A 20,778-nucleotide genomic window follows, 5' to 3' on the forward strand; every position below is an offset into this window, starting at 1 on the left:
GGATAAGACTGAAATTTCAAAACACCAGTCGATGCTCCTGCATAGTTGATGCGAATATATGTGGTGCACGGGTGTATCAACTATTGATACAAAACCCATTCTCCAATTGACTGATAAAGAGTGAGATATCGTAGAGCCGATTGTGTGTGCCGGAAAGCTTGTACTCGAGAGTCTTCAGCACACGATCGAATATATTTGTGGAATGGTCGCTGTCATCCAGATTGAGAAGACATGAGAAGTCGTCACTTTCTGACAGGGTCAAAAGCTTCCTGGTGGGAACAAGCTTTGTAAACTCTTTCACTTCGGTGCTGTTGTAAGAATCCTGGGTGAGGCAATTCTTTAGAAATTGTTTGAGGTCGTAAAATGTCATGTTCTTTTGGTTTTTGAGCCCGCTCACCAAGTCTTTGAATACCATATACTCGGAATCCTGTGGTGTGTCTGGTGTGTCTGGGACTTCTATTGTGTCGATAGATGCTAAGAGTGCTTGAAGCTCGGAGATAGAGAATCTTTGCGCGATGGTTTCCTCGTAATGACACAATTTTACTTTACAATCCCGAAGTTGCTGCAATGCCTCGGCATATCTCTTGGTGTCGTCGCATACTTGCTTACCCCTTGCTCGTAAATTTTTGAGAAGAAATTCAATGTTCGAGTCGATGTTGCTTAATGCGGAAAGACCCAATTGGCTCAACTGCGTTTGAATTGCTGAGCATAGTTCATGATCAATGGTGTCCAATGACTCGATTTTGGATAATAGATGCGCTAGCGATAGTTGCTTGAATGGTTCATATCCGGTGGTAATGCCGCACTTTTTGAGTTCAAACAGAGCTTGTCGGAATAGATTATTAAGTTCAGGTAGTTCGGTTGTACAGAACATGGGTTTGATTTCGATTTTGTACTGGCATACCTGATCGAGGCGACCAAACAATTCGGAGAATTGATCAATTATGAATGAGCAGTCCTGCTTATTTTTTAGAGTTTCTTCAAGCAGTTCACTGGCCAGAAGAAGACTGCAGAAACTGTCTAGGGACTGCTCAAGGGCGCATAGACTTTGAGGATTCTCAAAGAATAGAGCCTGCGACCTGAGTTTCTGGGTCTGCGTACTCATTTGATTCAGTAGACGTAATGCTTTCGTCTCATACTTGTTTCTGTATCTCACCGCGGAGACAATATGTGAGATGAAGGAGGCGACTTGATCCTCGCTGGATCGGAGAGCCGGCATTTCTGCTGGCACAGATTCTTCTTCCTCCCGCTCGAAGCAAAGATACCACTGGAGCAAGTACAAAATGACACACTTCTCGTCAGGCACCAAAACGTTGAAGTCCAGCGACTCTGCGAGATCTGGGATATCCAATTGGCTCTTTGCTAGCGCGATGAGAATCTCCAAGTTAGCGTACTTCTTTCCAGACACATACGCGTCGTACACGATGAGATCTTGAGTGTAGAAGTCTAAAATCGCAGCAAAGATGAGGTCCGGCCTGTTGTTCTGCTGAAGAGACCAATCCTTGTTGAAATTGGTCACCTCGGGAAGCGCGCGGCTGCGCACAATCGTGTTGATCCATTTGATCAAGATCGTCTTGATGTCTGCGATAGACCGGCTATCGTTCGACACAGACGCCAGGCGAGATATCAGGAACACAAAGAGGGTCCAGATGAGGCCGAGAATAAGCTTGAGGTTTCCGCCCACAACGTCCTCGGCGCTGATGTTGCATGTGTTAATTTTCAACACAAGCCGGCAGAACTTCAAGAAGTCGTCCACGTTTTCCACCTTTTGAAGCGTGAAGTTGGGCCGTTTATAGACGGGCTGGAGGGTATATCCGCCGCCCGATTCGTCAATTAAAATATTTACGAGCGCAATTAATATCGTGCCATCGCCCAAGTCTTGGGTGAGATCGGTCACTTGCACATTGACCTTAGAACTGACCCATCTGGCCATGGTTCTGTGTTGGGTCGAGACCCATTCGTCCGCCATAATTGTGACCTTGGAAAAGAGTGTGGGTTAGAGAGGGTAGAGGTGCTTTTTCTCTGCGGTTTTGGCGCTCAATGCGGCCTCGATTGTGTAGTTTGCAACTGCTGGCTGACCTTACAACAGCAAAAAAAAGCCAAGAACGAGGGAACTGAACGGCGGAAACAGACGTATTTATATCTGGCGATAATCTTTGGTTACGAGCCCAGATGCTAGCAGACGATTTACCAGAGAGTGTAGTAACTGATGGCCAGTATACTTATCTCCCATCCGCTACAGTACGGTGGTTTCTAGGGTAACGCGTTTAATGCAGAGGTTGCACGGGTGTCAGGCGTGCAGACAAGCTGAAACATCTAAATAGTCCTGCACCATGCATGAGGCACCAGGGTCTTAGGAACCAACAGATATGCGGGCTATTCTGGGCAATTGTGGCACAAATTGAGTAAGGAAATGCAGAGATCGAATCCAAGTATTTTTCTCGGTTTCCGTCTCTTTTTTCTTCCAATTTTCACCCCAAATCAGCGGTTTTAGCGGGACCTACTGCTCAGATCCTCAATCTGTCTTCCTGCAGAAGGACGCGCTGTTGCACCCACCATCTACAGTAGCACCGTCCCTTTTAACCCAAAGTGATTTGATATTTGCTTGGTGACAGGACTTGACTGACAGGAGTTACCGGATCTAGTGTTTATGTAGACGTTTCGGGGTAATCGAGGGTTTCGGACTAAAACACCTTCGGAATGTGGTCAGGATCAAAACACAACTTGGCGTAGGAAGGTGGTGCTAAATGATAAATCGGGGGAGTGGGGTTTGAGATGGTTTGGGAAGGTTTAGCGGAATGAATGTGGTCCGTTTTGCTGGGTAATTGCAGTGTTTTTGGTGTATGTAGACGGAAGTGTGAGACTTCAAAAAGGAAGGGAGACATTTTGAACTAGAAGTTAATGTGTGTATGTTATGAAAATTGAGAGTATTGGATACTAGACCATTGGACACTAGGCTATTGGATACGAGACTATTGGATACGAGACCCTTGAAGACTATCCCATTAAAGACCGTACCTGGAAGGTCTCTACTCGATACTACAAATCTCCGATGGGCTGCCTCAATCATCAAATCTGCTTCCCAAGAAGGAGTACGTCTGTCAAATAATTTATATTAGATTAGGAAGGATATGGAGGATGTGACCATCCCAGCTCGCTGCTACATAACACGAGATCCGACAGTTCTTTCGAAAGAAATGAAGATGGATTGGCTGAGAGTCTGCCGCCAACTACAGCTGGCGTGCGGACTCAGTACTTGTCTGGAAAAAAGAATGCTCTAGCGTCTCCTTCGCCGTCGGACGGAGCTGGTGATCATACTGTAACAACTTGTCGATCAAGTCCACGACCTCTTCCAGCACCAAGTGCTTGTTCTCCTTGTTGACAAACGAAGACCAGGGCTTTCTGGGGTAGTTCCCGAGAATCGAGTCATACTCACTGCTCAACTTGATGCCGTACTTATCCACATACGCCATCAAGTCCTTGGTGCCCAACACCTTGGCGATTTGGACGAGCTGGTCGTTATTGGAGTCACCGCGGAAAAAATACTCTTTCTTGAAGATGATGGCAGCCAACATGCATCCCACAGACCACAAGTCAAGCGAGTAGTCGTACTGTTGTAGGTTGATCAACAACTCTGGACCCTTGTGGTACCGCGAGGCCACACGCACATTATAGTCCATTCCAGCATGGTAGAACTCGGCCAAGCCCCAGTCAATGAGACGCAATTTCTTGTTCTGCGGATCGATCATGATGTTCTGCGGCTTGACGTCTCGATGCATGATCCCCATCAGATGGGAGAAGTCCAATGCAATGAGAAGCTGGGTGAAGTAGTACTGGATGTCTGCGATGGTAAACTTCGGATAAAGAATGCGGAAGTCGACGTTGCGGATCTGCTCGAAAATCAACGCCGGGATCTTGGACTTGTGGTCCCGAACAATGTCGAGAAGAGCAATGACGTTGGGGCCGCCCGTGAGGTTTTTGAGGATCTTGACCTCACGATAGATCTTCTTCATTTTGACGGGCTTCAACACCTTGATCACACATGCCTCTTCGTTCAACACATTGACACCTTCGAACACTTCCGAGTACTTTCCCCTGCCTATTTTGCTGACGATCTCGTAGTTACGGATGTCGCCCCACTCGATTTTGTGTGCTTCGTAGTCCCAGTATTCCTGCGGCTTGTACTTGTTGACGTCTGCGTATACTCTCGCGACGGAATAGACGTTGGAGCTCATCATTGGTGGTGGTTGTAGATGGGTGGAGGCGAGATGCGCACTAGGGTGTTTCGAAAGGTGGGGGGATATGGGAAAATGATTAGGGTCTGGGAATGGGAATTTATTTGGGGAGGGTTTTTGGTTTCACGGGTTTGGCGCTTTGGTTTTAGATGTGTGTTTTTGTCCTATTTTTGGCCTATCGGTGTCGATTTGGCTTTGGTTATTCGGTGCTGTTAGGGTGATGGGACCATGTGGTTGCAAATATCATTGGGAGAGTCTAGTGATACCAGAATCTGCGACTAAACATGAAAATAAAGTTATTTTCTTGTAGTTTTCTATTTCTTTGTTATTGTATCTCGAAACTCTATGATTTTAGGCATGTATCTGCTTGTTTCTCTGGTCTTCAGACGATTCTGAAGATAAAGGTACAGCATATCAGACCAGTGAACAGAACCAGTTCGTCTACACCTAGCATACGAATTTTCGTCCACTCAACAAAATCATTTCAATTTTATTATCTCGTACGATCCTAGATAATCATCATCTACTACGTACTCATTGGATCCAGTCCCTATGTGACGGATCCACTCTATCCTTTTGCAACTACTGGCACCTACAACCATCTATATCCAGTTACACACACAATGTGCCTAATATAACTATTCAAATTGATCATAACCATTGCTCAACCCCCAATTTACTCGAATACAGTCTCGATTCTCTACATTTAATTCATCAAAGGCCCGTTGGAGTATGCCTACAGTAGCGCTCACACTCAAAACAGCACAATCGGACTTCCGGGACATCCAGATCTGTAGTCCCGAAGATGCTCCATATCTCCGAGCGCCTGCTCATCTTGTTTTTGTCGCGTTGGTGAACTACAAGCTCATCCCGCTCTACTTGGTCTCAAATGGGCCATACCCAGTCTACTCTGACGATAATGACACAGAGGCGTTTTTCATACGGTCGTTAGTATGCCAGAATATGAATGTCGGTCTACTCGCGAAATGTCCGGAGCTGGACGGAGACCTGTTTGTGGTGTTCTATGTGGATGAACTGTCCAGCGGAATTAAATGTTTCTGCTTGGACTTCTCCATTATCGCCCAGGCACTAGAATTTCGGGAAATGACCCAGGATTCAGAAAATACATATTACGTAAGCAGGACGAAATGGGGCTCGCTACGATCCGATACCAGTGTCTTTGACAGAGTCCTTGAGAACAAAAGCTCCAGGAAGTCTTTCACGCAATCGCCCTCTGAGGCTACTACACACACAAGCCTGCTGCTCACGACCCCCGCACAAATCTCGCTGGCAATCAATAAGATCATACTACTGGGTCTCAGGCTTCGCGGTCTTACAGCCAGTGGTCTGTCCTCGGCCAAAGATAAAATCGCCATTCGAGAGATCCATCAAATGACGCGAAAAGCTACTCTTTTCGCAGTGAGGAAATTTAAATATGACTTTAATGCTGGTGAGACCCACCATGAACTACTGTTGTCTGTGCTACAAGACATAGTGGAGTCGCTTCTCCAAGCGTTTGTCGATATACCGAAGAAGTAGTGCCATTCTTTAACTATATCTGCATCAATATCTGCTGCATGGGTGTCTTTCTTATTCATAGTATCCTACATCGACATAATACAAGGTACCTTTATATATACAAGTTCTAAGCAAAGCTCGAGACGTCGACAATGGCCGACTGGGAAAAGTCACCGTGGACCTTTTTGCTTGCACCCTCCAACATTCTCTCCAAGGAAGACTTCTTGACCTCCTTTGTGATTCTGGATTGTTTTCCAACACTGATCTTCTCCAAGAACATGTCTGGGTCCTTCAACAAGTATCCGTACTTGTCTGGGTTGGAGTAGTAAGCAACATCCTTCTTGTGCGTTGGGCGTGCCTGCAATGGAACGTAGCCCTTTTTTAAGAGGTAGTAGTCTGGGTTCAAGTGTGCCTTCAAGCCCAACTTGGTGTGGTAAACACTGGTGTAGGCATGGCCCGTGTTTTGGACGCTCTCAATAGCAAACTCGGTCGCCTTGGAAGCTTCGATATTAAGCGGCACAGTGTACTCTTCTCCACCATAGCCCATCAACTTAACACCATCCTTCATGGTTCCCGAGATCAAGCCGCACTCACGCATGACACGGATCGTCAAGGTCTGGCCAGCCTCCAAGGGGATTCTCTTGTTGTCCCAGAAATCCTGGATTCTCTTCATGGAGAGGAAGTTGTATTCTTTGGCATGAGGTCTCTTGAAACCCACAATAGGAAACCGCTTGAAGAACGGAGTTTGACCACCCTCGAATAAGAACGGAACAGAGCCACGGGCCTTCTGACCCTTCTGACCTCTACCGGAGGTCTTACCCTTTCCGGAGGCTGGACCTCTTCCGAGTCTTTTGTAGCCTTTGACGGCGCCTTCTTGGTGCTGGAGCTGGCCCAAGTAGGACGAGTTTCTGATGCTCTGTAGGAATTGGCCCACGTTGATTCTGGGCTTCGAAAGAGCGGAAAGTCCCCACATTCTGTTTGGTGACGTTGGAGTTGGTGGTTCACAGTGTAGGTGAATTTTTCAAGTACAGGTCGTGCGCACATCGATACTGATAAAAGAGATCGGGGTGAACTTTTGGAGCTTGAGAGATTTTCTCTAATTTTAATTTAAAGAAAAAACTGGTGATATTTCTGCCAGTACTTCTTCTTTTATTTCATAGATATGTTGATCTTGTTCCGGGAGACGTAGATGAACACGATGGACGCTTTGCTGAATGAAAACGTTTCTGATACAAAACAGGTGCCTTCGAGAGAATACTTGAATAGAGACTAAAAAATACAGACGAAGTAGTTTGGAAAGCTCAAGAATAGCGTTTTGTACGTTGTAGTAAACCACCATTTTTCAGTCAACAAGGAAGCCTTTATGGCCAAGTTGGTAAGGCACCTCACTAGTAATGAGGAGATCGTCAGTTCGAATCTGGCTGAAGGCATTTCTTTTTTGGCCCCATTCAATGTAATAGTTTTACTCAAACTATCCTCTTTTTTTTCTTGTAATGTCTCTACAATACATTATATGTTTTTGTCATCTTACATTCATTAGGTAGATTTCGTTAATGTTCCTCGTACCACTTGAAGAATACCTTCCCTCAGTGCTTGGTGAGTAAAGCTCAACTCTACTCCGCACCCCGAACGATTTTCATTCAATTCTTCAATTGTTCATCATGTGGCATGGACGTTTCTCGGCCACGGGCGTCTTCTTCGCTACAAAGATCGAGCTTTTCATATCTTGGTAAAGACAAACACCAAAGAACGTCAATGTGACAACAACAAGAACCATGTGCAAAGAAAGAACAAACTTGCGTCTGGTGGTATTTTGCTGTCCTTTGACGTCGTCTTTGTTGGCCTCCAAGTCTCTGGCTTGAGGAGTGATTGGTTCTTTTTCCGAAATCAAGGTATAGTCGCTCATAGTTTCAATTTTCTCGCTCGAACAGTCTTTTTCGTCTTTGGCTACTTTTGGAATCATCTGACACATGCTCTGCTTCAATTGCGGGCTGTAGGTGCAAATTGGTGAAAAGAAGTTCTGGTAGATAGTCGTTTAAATGAGCAGTGGGGTGATAAGCGAATCTCGGATTAAGCGAGAATAGAAAGATAGGAAAATGTTTCGGCAAGTATCAAAAAAAAAATTGTTCCACAATCTGAATCCAATAAAAAAATCATCGTAAAATTCCATAATTATTCTTTGGTAGTATCTTTATCGACACTAAGTTTGCACCCTACTCCAGAAAGATCTTTCCACCAGGAACGGCATTGCCTCCAAATCTGCGCGCATAGAGCCCCAATGCTTTAATTGGGAACAAGAATCGGTATGTTGGATACTCGATTGCACAACTATGGTTGAACACACCCTCAATGTATTCGAAGTTCCATTCACCATGCAATGATTGGCGCTCCATTATCAATTGAATGGCTTTATCAATTGGGCGGCGGTCTGGATACTCACCAAGAATCAAAGCAATTGTAGCCCATGCAGTTTGAACAACTTGCGTCTGTCCGGTGGGAATGTAAGTATGTGTCTCGCAGGATTTCATCGACTCACTCCAGCCACCATCTTCTTCTTGTTTTGAGATAAGAAAATCAAGGCCCTTTTTCACGTGCTCAGATGTGCTGTAGACTTTTCCAACAGTTTCCAAAGCCTCAACGGCAAACATGGCCGCGTAGGTGTAACAAATTCCCCACGAGCCGTACCACGAGCCATCGAACTTGTCCTGGGCATCCTCAATATATGCAATTGCAGTGTCTATCGATTTCAGAATGATTTCTGGTTTGTAGTCTGGATGGTATGTAGAAAAGCTAACCAACCCGAACACTGATGAGTCGGTACATTCAACGTAAGGGTATTCAACCATAATGTTGTTGAACACCTCTGCTGGACTAAGGCACTCCAATGCGGGAGTGGCTCTAATTTGTTCGTATGAAGAAAATGAACCGAATTCAAACGAACCAGTGTTTTGAATGAAGAGAATACGCTCCACTGCATCTTCGAGATCTTTGCGTGCGATCCTGTCTTCCATAGGAATATATTTACCCAAGCTATCATTGTTTTCAATCATAAGAATAGCCTTCATTGCTTCTGCTGTGCAGTCGCTCACGGTGTAACCCTGGGTTTTTGTACTAAACGGCCATGCGCCCTTTCTCTTGTCTCTGAAAGATCCATCCACGCATTCATCTGTGAACTGGGAGCGACGCAAAAAGTGGTATCCTCTCATGATCATGTCGTGGAACTTGGGATCAGTCTCTAGTCCTGCCATAATCAAGTACTGACACATGAAGGCAGTGTCCCACACCTGACCACCATTGGTACCCATGACGGCCATTCCCAGAGGTCCGTGGAAAATCACGTCTTCTCTTCTTTCCATGAACCGTGAAAATGCGTAGGAGTCTGGGCCCTCTTCTAAGTACGTCACGATCATGTTGAAGGCGAAGCTGACTGGCGCAATACACAAATAATCGGAGTTTGCGCACTCCTTCTTGATAAGTTCGTACACGGCCTTGCTAGACTTTTTGAGGAGCCAATCTGGTCTCAAGTACTTCTCGTACTTGCAGACGACCCAGTTCAATGTGTCCAAAGTTCTTGAGTGGGGGTAGTAGAGGTCTACACCACACACGGTGTTTCTGTGCTTGGAGAAATCAATGGACTCGTATGGCAACTGGCGCGGAAGGTAGATCTCCGACCGGATTTCCTCCAAAAGAGGGTCCAATTTACAGGTGCTTCTGTTTGCACTCAAATACGCCAAGGGCAAATAAATACAACGAGTGTGTACCCACCAACGGCCCGGATGGATGAACATGGAGTATGGAAGCATCCACAATTCAGGCGGGGCCGGATTCACACCTTCCCATCCAAACAAGTTCAAGAGCGCGAGCCATGCCTTACCCCAGTGTGGAAGGCCAATGGCACCGCCTAGTTTGTGAAGCGTTGCTCGTGCCTTGACACACACTGGGTGATCTTTCTCGAGTCCCAAAAGTCTCAAGAGGACATAGTTGATTGTGGTTCCAAAACAGGTCGACTTATCTACAGTATGTAAACCCCAACCACCGTCCACTGGATGCGCATTGTTGACGATGTAGCGGATGAATTCATGTTTAACAACGGGATTTATGGGCGAGTTTGTGAAATACGAGGAAAACACCCAGCCCGTGGTCATAAACATCGGGCCGATGTACTGATGAAGCACCACGCCCGATTCCTCCTGAAGAAGGCTGAAAAACTCGGCTCCTTTTTTGGCAGCATCAATTGGAAACACAATGCTCTCTTCTGCGGCTGGCGGCTCGAACGTGTCCATCTTCAAGTGGTATTTGGTGCTATTCTTCTGCGGATCATTCCTGGCCTGTTCCTCAGTCAAAAACTCCCATTTTGAAGCACCAAGTTCGGACACTCTGAGTCTCCAGAGCGACCGGTCGGAGGGAGGTAGCCCGATTTCGTCCGAGTAGTAGCGTTGGGTCATTTGTCGGCGGGAAGCGTGGTGGACAGTGGTAATGTGGGGTATAGATGAGGTGATCTGATAGTGATGGATAGTTTAAAGTGATCGATAATTCATTTTTTTTTCTTTTTGTATCATAATATGGAGTTTTGGATTGAATGTTTTTTGATTTGGTTGCATGTTAAATTGGATTTTTTCTTGATTCGCTTTGAGAAGAATTGTTGTACGATTGATCAGGTTCTACAATTTCAGTCAGAAAGATGCATTAAGTACGGAATCTCAAATGTGTTCTAGAAATCCTGGGCGACCGAAAACCAAAAAAATCACAATACGAAATAATTAACTCGGCGCCCATGATTATATTTTGCTCGCCGTTGAGAAATTTGTTCCGTCTCTACTGACCCTTCTTCTGTAGGCCATCTATTATCTTCATTACCTTCAACACAAATACACAAACTGCGAAAAAAAGGAACATTTTCTCTCCACCACAATGTATAAAACAGAAATTCTTCCCCCGAATCAATCCCGATTTTTTCCTTCTGTGGCTGGCGCGTTCCGATAATTCCGTCTACCTCTTCTCGCGCTTCCATTTAGCAGCCAATGTACTGGATTGAGAAGGCTTCCCCCATCGCACACAGATTTCACAAACCAAACCAAACCAGACCAAAACAAATTGATGAAAAATCGCCATACGCCAAAAACCAACATCCTACTCCACTAAAAAAATTCCTTCTCCCACATTCCCACCCCAAAACAGCCCCCGGCCGAAGAAACCTGTCAGCGCAGTCACGTGAGCCATCTCCAGGCTTTCGCATTTCTTCAAAAATGCAGCTTCACCACTGAAAAATTCCATCTCTGTCTTCTCCGTTCCACGAATATGGGCAAGAGATCTCAAAACGAAGCAGCCACGCCCGAGACGTCCCATGTCGAGGAGTCTGTGCTGCTGAACGGCGCTCCCAACCACTCCAGCGACGAAGACATCGACGAAGACTCAGAACTGAACGATGAGGCAGAAAACGGCGCCGCTGTAGCCGCCGAGCAGACCGCCACCAAAACCACACACAACGGGCCTCCCACAAAGAAACAGCGGAAACAAATCACCGCTCAGGAGGTGCAGTTGGCGCGCGAAACCGCGGAGTTGTTCAAGTCCAACATCTTCAAGCTCCAGATCGATGAGCTTGTCAGCGAGGTGAAAATCAAGGACTCCTACATTGTGCGTGCCGAGAAGGTGCTCCACAGACTCTACGACTGCATTCTGCTGGTGCCGCCCGTGGAAAACTTGACGCTTAGGGAGGCGGAACAGATCATCAAGGCCAAGAGAGTCGCCATTCCATTCCCAGACCCTAAGCCCTCGAACCCAAACTACCGGTTCTCGTTCTTGCAGCCCGAGGATGTGTCGCTAGTTGGCTCTTTCGGCTTGAAAACTGGCATTGCACAGGCAAACGGCATGGCCATCGACATTGCCCTTACGATGCCCAAGGAATTGTTCCAGCCCAAGGACTACTTAAACTACAGAGCTTTGTACAAAAGAAGCTTTTATCTTGCATACTTGGCTGATCAGTTGATTCCGATCACCAAGAAGAGTAATCTCCCCGTGAAGATCTCGTATTTATATCTCAATGACGATGTGTTGTGTCCTGTGCTTCGACTCGAGAGTATCAAAACCGACAACGAAGAGGACTTGTCGTTCCACAAAACCAAGTTTACCATTAATATTCTTGTGGCTCTTCCATTCGGTGTCTTTGAGGCCAAGAAGCTTCTCCCAGATAAGAACTGTGTTCGTGTTCAGAGTGATGCCGAAGAACTACCCCCTACACCATACTACAACTCGTCGCTCATGTCTCTTACGACGTACGACTACTACCTCAAATTCTTGTATGCAAACAAGAAATCAACTGAGGCATTCAAAGATGCTTGCACTTTGGGAAGATTGTGGTTACAACAAAGAGGATTTGGCTCTTCCATCTCCAAGGGAGGTTTCGGCCACTTCGAATTCGCCATTTTACTTAGTGCTCTTTTATCGGGAGGCGGTAACAACGGAAACAAAATCCTTTTGCATGGTTTCTCCTCATATCAATTGTTCAAGGGTGTCATCAAATACTTGGCAACAATGGACCTCACACAGGGATACCTTTCTTTCACTAGTCAGTTTGGTGAAACCTCTGCTTGCGTGTACAACGCGCAAGGCTTCAACACTCCTACAATCTTTGACAAGAGCGTCAAATTGAACCTACTATGGAAAATGACAAAGGCCACTTACCAGGAGTTGCGCCTCAATGCCATCAATACCCTCACACTACTAAACGATGTTGTGTTTGACAGATTTGATTCAATTCTTCTCCAAAATGTAGGCTCAGTGGAGGCCATGAAGTACGATGTCTCGTACACTATCGAAACACCAGATGAATTGAGCGACAGTTACGGAGCTCTCGAGAAAATCACTTTTATCACATATGATAACTACATCAAGAACAAATTGTTCTCCATTTTGAAGAACGCATTGGGTGAGAGAACTACATGTATCATGATCAAGAATAAGAAGGTTGCCAGTTCTTTCCCACTCAACAAAAGAAACAACACACACCAGCACAGCAAGAGCTATGTGATCGGCATCCAATTGAATCCTGATGAGTGTGACAAGCTTGTCACCAAGGGACCCAACGATACTGAAGACGAACAAGCCGCAAAATTCAGGGCTTTCTGGGGCTCTAAAACATCCTTGAGAAAATTCAAGGACGGTACTATCCAGCATTGTGTGGTCTGGACCACCGAACCTCTTCAGCCAGTGATCACGCAAATCGTTAACTACGCATTGAGCGTTCACTTCCATCCGTTGATCTCGAAGTACTTGACCAGCCATTCATCGGTGTTCAATGCATTACTCCCTACCCCCCTGTTCAACTCATCGCTCCCTACCACTTCTACGACTAATTTCACTCTTTTAAAGAACTCCTTTGACACTTTGTCGAAGATTATGTACACTCTTCAATTGCCTTTGGGTATCAAATCACTTTTGCCCGCTTCTTCCGGAGTCCGCAAAACATCTATTTTGCAACCTGTTGCCTTTGCTGTCAGTAACCCTGACTTTTGGAACGACGTAATTGTCCAGTTTGAGAGCTCTTCCAGATGGCCCGACGAAATCAAGGCCTTGGAAAAGACCAAAACTGCCTTTTTGCTTAGAATCAGTGAGGTTATGAGCAACGAGACCAACTACACCTCATTTTTGACAAAGGATGACACTATTCCCTTCAACGAGGACGTGTCACTTTTGAACATTTTAACCCCAGACGGTTTTGGATTCCGCTTGCGGGTTCTTACCGAAAGAGACGAAATCATCTACTTGAGAGCAGTCGCCAATGCTGGAACTGACAAACAATTTGTCCAAGAGGCATACTTCAAGTTCAACCAGAGATACATTGGATCAGTCAAGCATACTCGTACAATTGGTATCCTCTCCACAAGCTTCCCATACTATTCTCCTACAGTGAGACTATTCAAGAAGTGGCTAGACGCTCATGGCCTCTTGTGTCATTTCACAGACGAGTTGGTGGAGCTCATCGCTTTGAAGCCATTCCTTGATCCTGCCGCATACACTGTTCCAAACTCCGTGGAGAAGGGATTCTTGCAAGTTCTCAACTTCATTGCTTCTTGGAATTGGAAGGATGATGCTTTGATTTTGGATATGGTTAAAAGAATCGACGGAGAGGTGGATGAGCTCGACAACAAGTTGAGTGACAAGTTGAGTGTTCAAGCCTATCAGCTCATCCAAGAAAACTTCGACAAAATCAGAAAGAGTGATCCTGTTGGAGTCAAAACTCAATTCTTCGTTGGAAGCAGGGATGATCCATCTGGTATTTTGTGGTCTAACAAGCTCACCCTCCCAATCGCCAGTAGATTGACAGGATTGGCCCGTGTTGTGATCCACCATGTCAAGGAAAACGAGATCAGCAAATCTGGCCTTGACTTGTTCTTCACACCAGCATTGAACGACTTTGACCTTGTTATCAAGATGAAAAAGAACGATTTGTTGAAATCATCCGGTGTTCAGAAGGCTGACCAGCTCAAGAACCTCAATCCGCACCAGACCTCGTTCCCATCTGACCTCACTACCAAGTATGATTTGACCAAGCCATTCGTGGACCTCATTTCCAAGTGGTTCGGTAACGAGATCATTTTTTCCACGCGCTTGTGCCCCGCTGCATTTGGTGAGAAGACCAACTATGTCAGTGGAGTGTTTGTTCCAACTGCCATTTCCAAGAAGAAATTCCGGGTGACACTTGGTTTAGACGTCAAGCCAACGGGCGAAAATGATGAGGTTGTGGTCGACAAACAGGACATTCTTGATCAGATTAAGAATTTGGGAGGGGACTTGATAGAGTCGATCAGCTTTGGGAAATAGGTAAATTAGCTAATAGAACTTTGTAATACACTACAATACTAAATCGAAGAATACAGAATCGAAAATTCGCAACTTGATTCAAACAGTAGTATTGCAAATTGACCGAAACGAACTTCAATATTTCTAATTAAAAGTCCAGAGGCCGGTATTTCGGTTACTCTAGATATAGATGGATCGAATCTTTGCTGGATATTTGAATTTAACAAAGTCAGGCGATGCCAATTCTCCGATACACATCGACAGAAACAAAAAGCGCATGCTAGTTGTAAGTGATTTTGAGTAAATGTGTCAAATGAATCGGATTAACTACCGGTTGCGGCCATATCAAGTGGAAAATACTGTTTCCCGTCCGATCAACGTTAGTCAAGCCACTTAGAGCCACACTGAGTAATGCAGTGGGAGACCATGTGTGAAATTGTGGTGCTGCAATCTTTTTGCACTCAGATATGTGTATTGAAACCGCCTTAATGCATTCAATGAAGCAGAATCATGCATTGCAAGATTGCACGATTGCACAATATTGAGCAATAGAAAATGCAAACATTTGAAAGTTATCAATTCTTATCTTCACCTATTCGTGGTTTAAACATTTATGTACTATAGTGCATTCGTATGCATACTCTACTCTAACCTAGTAGTATTCCTAATCAAAACGCATCTGTAAGCGATAACACCATTTCCCATAACCATCCAGCACTCGCTCCCGCCAATCATACACATCCATCCAATCACGAGACAGAAAATCACCCACCCGCCCAGTCTAGACTCCAAATGGTCCAAGACTTCCTAACTCAACAATACCCCACAGTCGAACAGACCATCGTCAACAATGCTACGTGTCTAGAAAAACAGAAAAGGGGTCTGTTGGCGGAATTGAGGAGCCTCATTGGTTCTGTTTGCTGCGTGCTCATCGGCGTTGCCTACCTACGAGATGTTTCGTTCTTTCCGTTGGTTCTTCGCTTAATTACACAGATGTCTCTCTCGGTGCCATCCAAACAGATTCCTCATTTGATGCTCAATGAGACGGATCGGCAGGAGCAGCGGATGTTTCTGCTTACAGGGGTGGTCGTCAGTGGACTATTCAGTATCATCAGTCACTTACTCTATGCACCATACACAAGCAGTAAGATGGGTGACCATATGCTCCATGGGGGAGTCACGGTGCAGTTTATAGGCGAGAGAGTTCCAGCTGGGCGCTGGGAGCTCTTGGTGTTCGATGTTCTAATCTTCTGCATTCAGTACATATACTTTTGTGTGATGTGGGCGACAGATGATCTGGCAGTGGTGCAAAGCAGGGCCGTTAGTGTGTTGTCCGATGAGGTTTCGGCGAACAACGATGCACTCTCGGACGGGTTTGACGGGAATGTGTTCTTGCTCACCATTGACCTTTGGGGGAGCTTGCAGTACACATTGAGGCGGGCGCTGCCTGACTATGTACGAGGAGATTCTCTGAGCAGTTCCGGAGCGTCTCAAGAAAGTCTGAGCCGTACGTCTCACTTTCTACTGCGGAATTTAGTGTGAGGTCTCTTGATGGGTTGTAATGTGGTCTGAGGGTAGATACAGCATATACCTGGCTTTGATAAGAAATTGGTGGACAAAGTATTGCAAATGGAGAGTCGCACGGCTAAGAAAGGAGACATTATGTCTTTTGGCGCTATTCAATTCTACCCAACATTGAATGACAAGTAATGAGTTGAGTGATGTATTACGGAAAATCAATTAATATGCATGAAGGTAAAGCAAACCGAGAAAAGCAAATAAAACGAAAGTAGAAGCAGTTAGACAATTTCGATATTTCTGGGAACTGACTAATTGTATTGCAAGCACTCATCAAGGCACAAGCACAAGTGGACCTAAATTGTCAAGAAAACTAGCACGAAAATCCAAACAAAAATCCCATCCAATTCATCTGACCAAAAAAAACAAAACAAAACACAAAACAAAAAAACAGAACACATATCCTCGTAATCAGCTCTGCACCAGATAATGCAGAAGAGCACCACATCGCACCCGTGCACCAGGAGATGGAGATGAGAAATGAGCCAAAAAAATATCGCTATCATCCAAAACCCCAAATACCCCCCAACATGTCCGATATTGTCGGTATCGAGTACAACCGTGTGACCAACACCACGTCCACCGACTTCCCAGGCCATTCCAGCGAAGAAAATGCCTGGGACTTGGAGGAGTTCAAGAAGAACTTGCAGATCAACATTTCTCATCTCGCCGGCAGATCCACCAACTTCGACCTCATCAACATCGACACCTCGATCGCCAATGCCTTCAGAAGAATCATGATTGCCGAGGTGCCTTCGGTGGCCGCTGAGACCGTCTACATCTACAACAACACCTCTGTGATCCAAGATGAGGTGTTGGCCCACAGAATCGGACTTATCCCATTGAACGTGGATCCAGACACGTTGCAGTGGATCGACCCTGCAGCCGACGAGAACGAGCGTTTCAACGATGCCAATACATATGTCATGACTCTTGATGTGAGCTGCTCGAAGAGAGACAACGTTCCTGAGGGAACCACCGACCCTAAGATATTGTACCGTAACTCCAGCGTGTATGCCAAAGACCTCAAGTTTGTTCCTCAGGGCCGTCAGGAACAGCTCTTCAAGAACTCTCCTGTTGCTCCCTGCGACCCCAACATCTTGCTCGCTAAGTTGAGACCAGGCCAGGAGATTTCGCTAAGAGTCCACTGTATTTTGGGAATTGGTTCTGACCATGCCAAGTTTTCTCCTGTAGCAACTGCTTCTTACAGATTGATGCCCGTCATTGACATCAAGGAGCCTATTGTGGGAGAGCTGGCCAAGAGATTCCAGAAGTGTTTCCCCTCCGGTGTGATTGAGATTGACGAGAATGGCGCCGCCTACGTTGCCGACGCCAGAAAAGACACAGTTTCGAGAGAGGTGTTGAGGCACGAGGAGTTCGAGGGCAAGGTCAAGCTTGGCAGAAAGAGAAGCCATTTCATCTTCAACGTGGAGTCTACTGGCGCCATGTCTCCACTGGAGATTTTCCTCAAGTCCGTGAGAATCCTTAAGAACAAGGCCGACTACTTGAGAAACTGCCCTATTGGACAGTAAACGGCCTGTTTTGGCTGCATAAAATAATAGAGAAGGAGTATCGTTAGATTCTGTCCAGACCCCAACTCAGCTAATGAGACCTCGTTCGTGTACATTAGTGATCGCATCATATAGTAAATTCATAAAAAGAATCAGGAAGTCCGTTTGGCTTATGTATTTATTTTGTTAACGGAAATTTGTTTGATTTCTCCGAAGCAGATACTTTCAGGCAGTTACCTAGAATGAAACGCAATGAGACTAGCTGTGAAACTACGAAAGAGTGATAATAATCAAAACAAATACATCAATAACGCAATAATAAAAGAGAGTCTGTCTTATCAATGATACCGACTCTTGAAAACAAAATCGATCCATATCTCACAGAATCTCATTGACACTGAACACATACCAAAAACACTCAATACAACAGAACACACACACGACTCAAAACTACACCAGCCCGAACACATTTCGTTGTTTGATACATTTTATACACGCCTAGACCAACTGTTTTCTGGAGCCCTTGAAGAACAACTGCACAATTGTGATCTGCAACACCGCCATTCCCACCATCAACAACACCTCCAACACAGAAAGATAGTAGATTCTGGACTCCGTGGAACGCACGGTGGCCTGGTTTCTGTTGTTCCGGGTCTTGTAGTACTGCAACGACCGCTTGAGCTCCTCCAACTGCTGGTCAATGTGGTCGGCCGTTCTCTTCATGGCATCCACATGCTCGATGGGCTTCGAGTTGGGCTGCTCCGGCATCGACGCGCGGAACTGCTGGTGCGCGTCGCCATCGAACTTGATCTCGAAATCAATCACCTTGTCGGCAAACGTGGACATCTCGTTGGAGAAGCAGAACTCGTACTCGCCCGGATGCTGCGCCGTGATCACCAAGTCACCCTGTCTCTCCTTGTTTTTCGAGAGAAGCACGTGGCCGGATGGATCCTTGATGAAGTAGTCCACGTCAAACGAACCGCCCTGTTGCACCGCATAGTAGTACGACACTTGGGTGTCTGGAACCTCGGTGAATATGTAGAAACAGGCGGCCTCTTTTGCGGGCAAGTTGAAGGTCAAGGCATTGGCGGCCACGAGCTGGAGAAGCGCCAAGATCTCGAGGATGCGGAAGAGCATGGTGTGGTTGTTAGGAATGATGGAGTTTCTGGAGTTGGAGTGAGGTGTAGGACGTGGAAGCGAAAAAGTGCCTATGGGTGTGTGCAGGGGAGTTGGTTATGGGGGAGCTGAAATGGGGGGATAGTGTGGTGGGGGCGTTTAATTTGTGTGGTTTGTTTATTTTTGGTGTTATGGTTTTGGAAAAGGAATTGAATTTATGGTTTTTCTGGTTTTAATTGACTTGGGTTCCGGCAATTGTCTGGCTCTTTTGGTGATACTAGTAAGGCGGTGAGGCTAAAATAGCAGACCGCGTATTATTGTATGGGAGGGTATCAGAACACAGGGAAAAGTACAGAATGGAGAGAACAGAATTGACAAACGGTTTTTTTTATAGATTTAATTTTACTCGTTGATTTGGACAAAATCAGAGCTCGATTTAACTTGGTTAGGTTAGCTTAGTTTCCGTGCTCTTTGTCCATAGACCTGGACCCACTGCTGCCTACATCTCAGTTCCTTTCATGCATCCCATTAGCGTATTCTATGTACATATTATCTCTACAAACCCACAGTGTAGATCATCTTACCTGCGGTGTCGAATCCAACAGCTCTGTTCTTCTTGGTATCACGTCTGGAGGCACCGTAACGGTACCCGACTTGTCCGGAAGTGGCCAGCGTGAACCGGAACTGGCTGTCGTCGCCCTGCTTCTGCACACCGACAATCACCTTGTTCTTCTTGGTCTCCTTGATCTCCTCGTTTGTGAGCTCTGTCAACTTCTCTAGCGTCTCCAGAGCTGGCTCCAAGTCGAACACGCGCGCAGCGTCAACAGGGCCGAACGGCTCAGACTCGGAAATCGTCAAGAACCGCTGGTTCAACGTCTTGTGCGGCGTAGGAATCTCCGTGAGGTTGTCACCATCCTTGGCCGAGTTGAAGACAGGGAACATCTTCTTGACGATGGACGAGAATCTAGAAAGCTCCTCCAGGGTTTTGTTCTGTAGTTAGTATAATTGTTTTTTAAACAAAAAAGAAAGCGAGATTTGAACCGCATTGCGTGCTTTGGCACTTCAGATCTAGAGCTAAAAAGTGTTAACCATGTAGGAGTCTTCAAGACTAATCAAATGTTCATCATTGTACCGTAGCAAGCAAGCAAGCAACAAAACGAAAAAAAAAAAAACATACCTCTTCTTTCCAAACCTGCTCGATTTTCTGTAGACGCACAATGGCCTCCACCCTGGCAATCTTCATCCGGTGTTTGTGAGCAAGTTCCTGTGCCAGCACGCCCTTCTCGTGATCGCTGTAGATCTCCTTCTTCAAGTCGTCAGAGACCATCGAAGCAGTCTTGCAGCTAGGGTTTTGTGGGAACGGGTTCACACTGGGATTCCGCTTGGCGTAGCCCCGCACGTTGGAGGTTTCCGTCGAAGACACAAGTGGGTTTCCGTCCGGAACAACGTAGTTGGGAACGTTGTTTTGCGGAACGTAGTAGTACTTGTTTTCGTGGTACTCACCCACCACGTTCTTGGGGCCCAACCATGCCTTCAAATGTCTTCTGAAGACACCGTTGTGGTCCTTTGATTTGTGGCCCAAGGGCGCCAATTGCATGGTGTAGGAGGGGTATTCGGGAGCCCTTTTGCGGGCGAATCTAACACTTTGGATAGAACCCGCTAGGCGGGGGAAGCCGGCCTGGTTCGTCCTCGTGAACATCGTAGGTGAAATAGTTGGGAGGAGTGAAATTTTTTCAAGGTCGCTAAAAGGTAGTGCGGTGTGCAAGTGGGAGAATATACACGATTTCGATATCTGAAAACCCTAAGAAATGAAAATTTTATTTTGCGGAAAAAGAGAAGAATTAAAATTCGGATACATTCAGGGGAACTTTTATTAGAATGACGGTGTTCGTTTTTTCTCTATGCATAGGCCGTGAATGACATCTAGTATTGTCTCACTGAAGCAATATGTGATAATCGAATGATGTCACATCAATGCAATAAATGCTCTATTAAAATGAACAATGCTCTTTTTGGATAGA

General features: G+C 45.8%; 10 protein-coding genes and 1 non-coding gene across 11 annotated transcripts; 5 read left to right on the forward strand and 6 right to left on the reverse strand.

The window, feature by feature from the left end:
- Positions 1–76: 76 nt before the first annotated feature.
- Positions 77–1,969, reverse strand: PUMCH_002572 (uncharacterized protein; the record flags this gene model as incomplete). The annotated part of the gene is made up of 1 exon (XM_063021574.1): positions 77–1,969. One exon carries the CDS (start codon positions 1,967–1,969, stop codon positions 77–79), a length of 1,893 nt encoding a protein of 630 aa, XP_062877644.1.
- A 1,261-nt stretch (positions 1,970–3,230) lies between these two features.
- Positions 3,231–4,238, reverse strand: PUMCH_002573 (uncharacterized protein; the record flags this gene model as incomplete). The annotated part of the gene is made up of 1 exon (XM_063021575.1): positions 3,231–4,238. One exon carries the CDS (start codon positions 4,236–4,238, stop codon positions 3,231–3,233), a length of 1,008 nt encoding a protein of 335 aa, XP_062877645.1.
- Positions 4,239–4,967: 729 nt separating this feature from the next.
- On the forward strand, positions 4,968–5,774 carry PUMCH_002574 (uncharacterized protein; the record flags this gene model as incomplete). Its single annotated transcript, XM_063021576.1, has 1 exon — positions 4,968–5,774. The coding sequence occupies one exon, from the start codon at positions 4,968–4,970 to the stop codon at positions 5,772–5,774; it is 807 nt and encodes a 268-aa protein (XP_062877646.1).
- Positions 5,775–5,880: 106 nt separating this feature from the next.
- On the reverse strand, positions 5,881–6,726 carry PUMCH_002575 (uncharacterized protein; the record flags this gene model as incomplete). Its single annotated transcript, XM_063021577.1, has 1 exon — positions 5,881–6,726. The coding sequence occupies one exon, from the start codon at positions 6,724–6,726 to the stop codon at positions 5,881–5,883; it is 846 nt and encodes a 281-aa protein (XP_062877647.1).
- Positions 6,727–7,110: 384 nt separating this feature from the next.
- PUMCH_002576 lies at positions 7,111–7,183 on the forward strand. The gene has a single exon. It is a non-coding gene; the product is annotated as a tRNA-Thr (tRNA).
- A 783-nt stretch (positions 7,184–7,966) lies between these two features.
- Positions 7,967–10,198, reverse strand: PUMCH_002577 (uncharacterized protein; the record flags this gene model as incomplete). Its single annotated transcript, XM_063021578.1, has 1 exon — positions 7,967–10,198. The coding sequence occupies one exon, from the start codon at positions 10,196–10,198 to the stop codon at positions 7,967–7,969; it is 2,232 nt and encodes a 743-aa protein (XP_062877648.1).
- Positions 10,199–11,051: 853 nt separating this feature from the next.
- PUMCH_002578 (uncharacterized protein) lies at positions 11,052–14,573 on the forward strand (the record flags this gene model as incomplete). The annotated part of the gene is made up of 1 exon (XM_063021579.1): positions 11,052–14,573. The coding sequence occupies one exon, from the start codon at positions 11,052–11,054 to the stop codon at positions 14,571–14,573; it is 3,522 nt and encodes a 1,173-aa protein (XP_062877649.1).
- Positions 14,574–15,344: 771 nt separating this feature from the next.
- PUMCH_002579 (uncharacterized protein) lies at positions 15,345–16,094 on the forward strand (the record flags this gene model as incomplete). Its single annotated transcript, XM_063021580.1, has 1 exon — positions 15,345–16,094. One exon carries the CDS (start codon positions 15,345–15,347, stop codon positions 16,092–16,094), a length of 750 nt encoding a protein of 249 aa, XP_062877650.1.
- Positions 16,095–16,597: 503 nt separating this feature from the next.
- Positions 16,598–17,662, forward strand: PUMCH_002580 (uncharacterized protein; the record flags this gene model as incomplete). Its single annotated transcript, XM_063021581.1, has 1 exon — positions 16,598–17,662. The coding sequence occupies one exon, from the start codon at positions 16,598–16,600 to the stop codon at positions 17,660–17,662; it is 1,065 nt and encodes a 354-aa protein (XP_062877651.1).
- Positions 17,663–18,139: 477 nt separating this feature from the next.
- PUMCH_002581 (uncharacterized protein) lies at positions 18,140–18,778 on the reverse strand (the record flags this gene model as incomplete). The annotated part of the gene is made up of 1 exon (XM_063021582.1): positions 18,140–18,778. One exon carries the CDS (start codon positions 18,776–18,778, stop codon positions 18,140–18,142), a length of 639 nt encoding a protein of 212 aa, XP_062877652.1.
- A 1,102-nt stretch (positions 18,779–19,880) lies between these two features.
- On the reverse strand, positions 19,881–20,456 carry PUMCH_002582 (uncharacterized protein; the record flags this gene model as incomplete). Its single annotated transcript, XM_063021583.1, has 1 exon — positions 19,881–20,456. The coding sequence occupies one exon, from the start codon at positions 20,454–20,456 to the stop codon at positions 19,881–19,883; it is 576 nt and encodes a 191-aa protein (XP_062877653.1).
- Positions 20,457–20,778: the final 322 nt, after the last annotated feature.

The sequence above is a fragment of the Australozyma saopauloensis genome, chromosome 3 (genome assembly GCF_035610405.1).
Source record: "Australozyma saopauloensis chromosome 3, complete sequence".
Lineage (NCBI taxonomy): Eukaryota > Fungi > Ascomycota > Pichiomycetes > Serinales > Metschnikowiaceae > Australozyma > Australozyma saopauloensis.